Consider the following 9,325-nt stretch of genomic DNA (forward strand, 5'->3'; position numbering starts at 1 on the left):
GGGAGTCTGCTTGAATCAGATCTCTCCTTCTGCCCCTTCCCCCACTCATGCATGAGGGCTCTCTCTCATTTTTTCTCTCTAAAATAAATCTTTAAAATAATCCTTAAAATCTATCTATCTATGTATATATGGACGCCTGGGTGGCTCAGCGGTTGAGCATCTGCCTTCAGCTCAGGATGTGATCCTGGAGTTCCGGGATCGAGTCCCACATTGGGCTCCCTGCAAGGAGCCCGCTTCTCCCTCTGCCTATGTCTCTGCCTTCTCTCTATGTCTCTCATGAATAAATAAATAAAATCTTTAAAATATATATGTATATACATGCTCACAGATGTTTATTAATATTAATTGATTTGTTATTGATTTATTTGCTTATTAGTTTATTATATATTGAGGACATCCTCTTCAAATATATGGCAACTTCTGTAATCACTTTCAACTGATGACGTCACTTTTTTGTCTCTCTAGGTTTTCGGAAAATAAGCTTAGATGACCTTCGGAAGGCATACATTGTTAAGGATGTTCAGCAGTACATCCTTCATCGTTTAGATCAAGAAGAAGCTTTGCGACAACACCTCACAAAAGAAACCGCAGAGATGTTAAATCAACTGCACATTAAAAGCAGCGGATGCTTTCTTTATCTAGAACGAGTTCTAGATGGAGTTGTAGAAAACTTTATTATGTTAAGAGAGATTCGTGACATCCCAGGAACTCTAAATGGTCTATATCTCTGGCTGTGTCAGCGACTTTTCGTAAGGAAACAGTTTGCAAAAGTTCAGCCCATTTTGAATGTGATTCTTGCAGCCTGCCGGCCATTGACCATCACGGAATTATATCATGCAGTATGGACTAAAAATATGTCATTAACCTTGGAAGACTTCCAACGTAAGTTAGATGTCCTCTCCAAACTTCTTGTTGATGGACTAGGAAATACTAAAATACTGTTTCACTATAGTTTTGCAGAGTGGCTTCTGGATGTGAAACACTGCACTCAGAAGTATTTATGTAATGCAGCAGAAGGACACAGAATGTTGGCCATGAGTTATACCTGTCAAGCCAAGAATTTAACACCATTGGAAGCACAAGAATTTGCATTGCATTTAATTAACTCAAACTTACAGTTGGAGACAGCTGAGTTAGCTCTCTGGATGATATGGAATGGTACACCTGTCAGAGATTCCCTGTCTACTCTAATTCCCAAGGAACAAGAAGTGCTACAGCTGTTGGTTAAAGCTGGTGCTCACGTCAACAGTGAAGACGATCGCACATCGTGCATAGTCCGACAAGCCTTAGAACGAGAGGATTCCATTCGGACATTATTAGATAATGGAGCTTCAGTAAATCAGTGTGATTCAAATGGAAGAACATTATTGGCTAATGCTGCATACAGTGGCAATCTTGATGTAGTGAATTTACTGGTCTCCAGGGGAGCAGATTTAGAGATAGAAGATGCACATGGACATACACCACTTACCCTAGCTGCTAGACAAGGACATACCAAGGTGGTTAATTGTTTGATTGGGTGTGGTGCAAATATTAATCATACTGATCAAGATGGTTGGACAGCATTAAGATCTGCTGCTTGGGGTGGCCATACTGAGGTAGTTTCTGCACTACTTTATGCTGGCGTAAAAGTGGATTGTGCAGATGCTGATAGCCGAACAGCTTTGAGAGCAGCAGCTTGGGGAGGACATGAGGATATTGTACTGAATTTGCTACAACATGGTGCTGAAGTCAACAAAGCTGATAATGAAGGCAGAACTGCCTTGATAGCAGCAGCATATATGGGACATAGAGAAATTGTCGAACACCTGCTGGACCACGGAGCAGAAGTGAATCATGAGGATGTTGATGGCAGGACTGCACTCTCTGTAGCTGCACTCTGTGTGCCTGCAAGTAAAGGACATGCATCGGTTGTTAGTCTTTTAATTGATCGAGGTGCTGAAGTAGATCATTGTGATAAAGATGGCATGACTCCACTGCTGGTAGCTGCCTATGAAGGACATGTTGACGTGGTTGACTTGCTTCTAGAAGGGGGAGCAGATGTGGACCACACAGATAACAATGGTCGTACACCCCTTTTAGCGGCAGCTTCTATGGGCCATGCCTCAGTTGTAAACACTCTTTTGTTTTGGGGTGCAGCCGTGGATAGCATCGATAGTGAAGGTAGGACAGTCCTCAGCATAGCTTCAGCCCAAGGAAATGTTGAGGTAGTACGTACTCTATTGGATAGAGGGTTAGATGAAAATCACAGAGATGATGCCGGGTGGACACCTTTGCATATGGCAGCTTTTGAAGGTCACAGATTAATATGTGAAGCACTTATTGAACAAGGTGCTAGAACAAATGAGATTGATAATGATGGACGAATACCTTTCATATTAGCTTCACAAGAGGGTCATTATGATTGTGTTCAAATATTATTGGAAAATAAATCCAACATTGATCAAAGAGGTTACGATGGAAGAAATGCACTGCGGGTTGCTGCATTAGAAGGGCATAGGGACATTGTTGAATTACTTTTTAGCCATGGAGCCGACGTTAACTACAAGGATGCTGATGGGAGGCCTACGCTTTATATTTTGGCCCTAGAAAACCAACTTACAATGGCTGAGTATTTTCTAGAAAATGGTGCAAATGTAGAAGCAAGTGATGCCGAAGGAAGGACAGCACTTCATGTTTCCTGCTGGCAAGGCCATTTGGAAATGGTGCAGGTTCTGATAACCTACCATGCTGACATCAATGCTGCGGACAACGAAAAGAGATCTGCTTTGCAGTCTGCAGCTTGGCAGGGCCATGTAAAAGTGGTCCAGCTTCTGATCGAGCATGGTGCCATAGTTGACCACACTTGTAATCAGGGTGCGACTGCACTCTGTATTGCAGCCCAGGAAGGGCACATTGATGTTGTGCAGGTTTTATTAGAGCACGGTGCTGATCCAAACCATGCTGATCAATTCGGACGCACTGCTATGCGTGTTGCAGCCAAAAACGGACATTCTCAAATAATCAAATTATTAGAAAAATACGGTGCATCTAGTTTGAATGGCTGTTCCCCCTCTCCCGTTCATACGATGGAGCAAAAACCTCTGCAATCAGTATCTTCAAAAATGCAGTCGTTAACAATCAAATCAAATAGCTCTGGCAGTACTGGTGGAGGGGATATGCAGCCTTCACTCCGTGGTTTACCTAATGGGCCAGCTCACGCATTCAGTTCTCCTTCAGAATCTCCAGATTCTACAGTCGATCGTCAGAAGTCGTCATTGTCAAATAATTCCCTGAAAAGCTCAAAAAATTCATCTTTGAGAACTACTTCCTCTACAGCAACAGCTCAAACAGTACCAATTGATAGCTTTCATAGCCTGTCATTTACAGAACAAATTCAGCAGCATTCATTGCCGCGCAGTAGAAGTCGACAGTCAATTGTTTCTCCGTCTTCCACAACACAATCCTTGGGACAGAGCCATAATTCACCGAGTAGTGAATTTGAGTGGAGTCAGGTAAAACCCAGTTTGAAGTCGACGAAAACAAATAAAGGAGGGAAATCAGAAAATTCCAGCAAATCTGGAGCACCTGGGAAAAAAGCTAAACAAAATAATTCTTCACAGCCAAAGGTTTTAGAATATGAAATGACTCAGTTTGATAAAAGAGGGCCTCCAGCCAAATCTGGGACTAGTGCACCACCTAAACAAATGCCAGCAGAATCTCAGTGCAAAATTATGGTACCTTCGACTCAGCAAGAAATTGGTCGATCTCAGCAGCAGTTTCTTATTCATCAACAAAGTGGGGAGCAGAAGAAGAGAAATGGAATAATGACAAATCCAAATTATCATCTTCAGAGCAACCAGGTTTTTCTTGGTAGAGTTTCAGTCCCAAGGACAATACAAGACAGAGGGCATCAGGAAGTGTTAGAAGGATATCCTTCCTCAGAGACGGAATTAAGCCTTAAGCAAGCCCTGAAGCTTCAGATTGAGGGTTCTGACCCTAGCTTCAACTATAAAAAGGAAACACCGTTATAAAAGGTAACTTTTCATCAACCTAAAGAATAAACTATCCAAAGTATGGTTCCCTTTACTGAGGATACTCTTTTTCCCTCCTAGTCACATGGCTAATTCTCTCACCTAATCTCTATTCAGATGCCATCCCCTTTCTCAGCAAAACCTGCCTTTAGCTTCCTTGTGAATTTGAATTGTCCCACCACCAACATTCTTTTCCTTTCCTGCTTTTTGTTATCCAAAGAACTTACTATTTAGCATACTTCATGTATTTTATTTATTATTATGTATTTTATGTTTATTTGTCTCTTCCCAACTAAAATGTAAACTCTGTGAAAGAAGGGATTTTTATCTGTTCTCTGCCATATTCCATGCACTTGGAATACTGTTTGACCTATAGTCTTTTCTCGGTGAAAATATATTGAGTCAGTGAATGGACGAGTGGATGAGTGAATGAATAAATGAATGAACGAATATACTACTTACGGATCTCTGATTAAGAATTTCTTTCGAGACAGTCATTTCCCCTCTTTAAAGTTCTTTGATGGTAATGGAGGGGAGAGGACCATTTCTGTAATACTCACATTTTTATTTGAATAAAATAGTGTATGTAGTGCTTAGTAGATAGGTAGTCAATGTTAATTTCCTTCCTTCTCACCCTGGAAGAAGTCAAAGACTTAGCACAAAGTAGCTTTTATGATGACACATCTCTTAAGAATCTTCCGAGTAAAATTTGCACACACCAAGAATAGGTGAGGGAAGATGATAAATTGGGTGTATTGGTAAGAGGGTATTTAGGGCCTATACTTAGACATAAGAATTATGTTTAAAGATCAAAATAAAGTCATATTTATTAAATAAAACCTTTTACTTCTTTACACTACAATGGATGCTTCACTACTTACATAGGGGAAGTTAATGAGAAAGTATATACGTAATTTTATATAATAGATACTTTTTCAGAAGCACATTTCTCTCCATTGAGATAAATTCCAAGGTTTCATTAGGAATCTTTGCTAATTTATACTGCAAGTATATTTATCCCACTTTGCTTAATCATTTTTCATCCTCTAACAGAATTGTACTCTTTACTTTAGCAAACTGGTATTTCCTCCTTTCCCTTCTTTGTCTTTGGAGCTATATTTTAGGGGTATTTTAGGTGAAGCATTATTATAAATTATAAACTTCCTGTGCTTTCTAATAGTAAATACCCTTCAATATGAATAGATGGATGACTGGTCAAATCCCATTCAAAAATAATTTGTATAAAGTAGTTCATTCTGCAATGTGATTTATTTTAAGAATGTTTAGTTCTAATGGTACAACTCTCTAACTCTAATGATATCTTTTGTAAAGGCAAAGTATAAATCTATATTAAACAATAAAACACATGAATTAGGGTAAACATTGTGTGGAATCTTTAAAAGTGATTTCTAAATTGAATAATGAATCTCTAATTGATGTGTCTACTTTGCTTCACATAGTATATATATATATGTATATATATATACTATTATATATAATTATATGTACTTATAATTATATATGGTCTTAAAACTACATGTAGCTATATAGTAAGTATAATGTAGAAATTAATTTTTTTTTTTTAACTTTTACATTAGTTTCCTATTCTGTGAAACAGAAGACATTGTGATTGGAGTGGTTCTTCAGCTACTGGATGAAAACATAAAATGCCTGTTGATTTGCTGAAAAAAAAAATGAAGAATGTGATATCTGCAGTACAGTTACCTTAATTACTGTAATGTGCCTAAATAGTAAGGCTGCCTTCTCAATGTAACCCTCTGTGCTTAAAAAATTTCATTTTGTGTGCTTTGTATTCACTACACAAGAATAAGCACTTTTGTTTTTAAATGCAGGTATATACTGCAGTTCGCTGATAAAAGCTGAGAAAAAAATTTAAGTTAAGATTTGATAAATGTGCATGTGCCATGATCAATTATATACGAAAAGGCAGTGTTCTTTGTATTTATTTTTTTTTCTTTTTAGTGGCAAACGAAACGTAAGCATATTGTTTCAGTCACATTTGCATTGTTGTAGTGTATGGCTTGTTTCTTGTATCTTAAAAAATGTTGCTCAATAAAATAAATCATGCAATTATTTTATGTTCAGTACACCTTCAGCATTGGTTGAACATGTGTTTCTATTTAATGCCACATTGAGGTGAAAAATGGTTTGTTGACAGTTTTAAAAAATAATTCTAGTGTTTTAGGGAGCTGCTCTAAGTAGTTTAAATTTGAATTTCCCAGTAGAATCCTCCTAATCTCTGGCTAAGGATGAAAAAAAGAAAGAGAGAGAAAGAAAGAAAAAAGAAAGAAATAACAAAACAGACTATAGGCAGAACAAAGTTCTGTTTCATTCACTGGGATGCAATTTCACCTTCCACTCACTAGTCAGTCCACCCATCATTTCTGAGGCATGGAAATTCTCAGGGACAAGGCTGTGCCTCAGGGCGAGTGTACGTAGAAGGAGATGCACCTGAGGGTAGATTTTTGATCCCTGAACAATTCATCGACCACACTTATCTCCTGTCCAGTTAAATAGAATTGACCAGTGTAAATTTCATGCTGGCTTCTCTCTCAGTTGTTTCTATCTTGTAAATCATTGAATGACCAAAATAGCCCCCACTCAAAATCAATTGAAGCAGTTTTAGTGGTAGCTGGGTGAATATTTCTAATGAACGTAATATGTGGGTCCTTCACAGGTGACACCACTAACCTGCCAGTCACAGCACATGTGTATTTTTTTTTTTAATTGAGTTTTGGTAAATGATAGTGATAGATTTGCACTTTTCTGTCCACATACTCTTTCCTGTTTTCTTCTTTGGCCAGTTGCTCACAGGATAACTGGATGGTAGGGTTAAAGGTGAAGTCTATGACCAAGGAAAACCAAGGTGACTGGCCCAAATGAGCAGGGGACCCACAGCCTGGGCCTCCTGGATGGACTAAACCAGCAGAGCTAACTTAGGTGGGTTGTGTGATGTCTGGAAAGGTTAGAATTTATTGTTGAGAAGCCATTGTTGTGGGTTTGATTTTTGGATAAGCCCCGTGAATTTTAGACAGCCCAGAAATTCTATTTTCCCATGTGCATTTGTTGATAAGAAAGAGGAATGAGGAAAGAGAATTTGGAGATTCAGCATAAAAACACTGCTACTAGAGCAAAATCTTGAGTAACAAAGGTCTTCGTAACAGAGGTCAGTAATGTCATCCTCATCTATGAAGGACACATGTGATGCATTGTTCACGGAAATAGAAACGTGTAATTGGTTGTGATAAGTGTTTCACTTGAATCTTCGTGTAAGGTTTTTATTTTCTAATTTACTTTTTAAAGTCAGCAAAACACATTTTGTTTGTGTCATCGGTAAGTCATAATCAGGAATAGGAGAGAAGTTCAATCGATATAAGATGACATGGCAATATTGATAACTCGAATGTGAATGTTTCAAGTATTGAATTTTTGTCCCCATGGGACATTTATTAAATACACTTAATAGGACTCTTGCAAAGTAGCCTTAAAAGTGTTAATGATTCTATTGATAAATATGAATACATACTATTATTAGAACCAATCTTACTCGTATCTCAAATACAGTACATTTACATTACTGTAGAAGATGAAGCTCTAATTTCTTATTAGGTGTATTTTTCTTTAGAAAGAGAACCCTGAAAGCTGCCAGTTTTTCTATAACTTTGAATTATTGGAATTGTATTTATTTAATTTTATTGTTTTTTACAAAAATGCACCTTGTGGCCAAAGGGCAAAGATATGACTCATTACATAAGGGATTTATGTTTTTCAAAGAGCTGAATGTTTTCATATCCATATTATGTACACTTGAAACAGTTGGTAGGAAGAGAATATGTTGGAAAAATATGATTTTCACAACTAAGTACTCCTCTGGATTTTTTTGTATTGTGTTTTGGAATAGGAAAGAAATGGCTTTTAGTTAGGATAAGGATGATAAGGGTGCTGAAGATGCCCTGCTTTGCCTATTTGTTTTTGTGGGGGATTGAATAACATGAATGAATGTGGCTTTTGCTTCATTAAGAGTAAAAAAATAGCCCCCTCAATTTAAAATGTCTAAATAGCTATTTTAAAAATCAAAATGTTTAAATTTTGTAAATCACCTGATGTCAGTACACACCTATAATGCCATGTGCTTATAACTTTTTTTAACATTCCATCTATGCCCATTCCCTAAAAGTCATGAGCTGGTAATAAGGGAAGTGATAAAAAAAAATACAGTAAAGAAAAACTAAGATCTGAATATATGTTGGAAAGGCTTTGGAAAGAAAATTGACTGGAACCCCAATGTACTGCAGAGTACAGCCAGTATCTTGTGTCTCTCTTCCTCATTCCGCACCCCTACTGGAATCCTTACCAAAAATAATTCACTACTTTAAAAACAGGAGTGAATAATTTGCTCAATATTGTTTGGCTATGCAAATGTTTGTTTTGCTTAATGTTCTCCATTTACACTTCTCAGCAAATGTAGTTGCAGACAAATGCTTTTTTTTTTTATTTTTTCCTTGGTTTGGGGTATGTAAATAGCCTAAAATGTACATTGAATTTCACATTGTAAAAGTTTTATTTTATTCCTTGTATTATATTAAGCAAAAATCCCTATGTATATGAAAGTGCATAATAAATATATTTGCTCTACAGAGGATATCTTGTTTTAATTTTAATCCTTGACCCAACAGAACATGCATGACATTTGCAGAAAAAAAAAAAAAAAACAAGTATCAGTTTTAAGTTTTTGACTTATTTTAAATAAATACTGAGAAGACGAATTTGGAAACATTTTACCAAAAAAAATGAGATATAAAAACTTCACAAAGGAAGATGGAAAAACAAAAAGAACTTGACTTATGTCATCTAAAAGTTACTATAAGGACTTAGTGGTTTGTTTTTTTTTCATCTAATAACTGTTATTACTGTTGTCACCATGTCAGATTTCATGACTCTGAAATTGCAGTAATCCAATCAGTTGTGTACATGCATGCTCCTTGGTCATTAGAATATTATGGCCATCTCACATTTGATATTTTGGAGTTAATTGCAAATATGGTCCTTTTCTAAATAAATTTCTATGTATTCTTAGTAAAGTTGGGTCACTTCATGATCTGCCTCTCCCACCAGAACACAACATCATATGCATGTATCTATATTTGTGTGAACATATACAATATATTACTCTAAAGAGGTTTGTGCAAAAGCCAGCAAGGAATTCTGTGTTAGGTGATTTTATGATAATTATAGAGTTCTACAGTAATTACATATATTCTTTATAAATGGATTAATAAAAATCTGACTCA

The 9,325-nt window shown here is 36.8% G+C and overlaps 1 protein-coding gene across 1 annotated transcript in view; it reads left to right on the forward strand.

The window, feature by feature from the left end:
- ANKRD50 (ankyrin repeat domain containing 50) overlaps positions 1–8,674 on the forward strand; it is a 31,197-nt gene extending 22,523 nt beyond the window's left edge. Inside the window, exons 4-5 of the mRNA XM_072788482.1 lie at positions 466–4,016; positions 5,612–8,674. Coding sequence (XP_072644583.1) covers positions 466–4,013 — 3,548 coding nt within the window. The 3' untranslated portion in view covers positions 4,014–4,016; positions 5,612–8,674. The remainder of the gene's footprint in view (positions 1–465; positions 4,017–5,611) is intronic.
- Positions 8,675–9,325: the final 651 nt, after the last annotated feature.

Source organism: Canis lupus, chromosome 20, assembly GCF_048164855.1.
Source record: "Canis lupus baileyi chromosome 20, mCanLup2.hap1, whole genome shotgun sequence".
NCBI classification, from domain to species: Eukaryota; Metazoa; Chordata; class Mammalia; order Carnivora; family Canidae; genus Canis; species Canis lupus.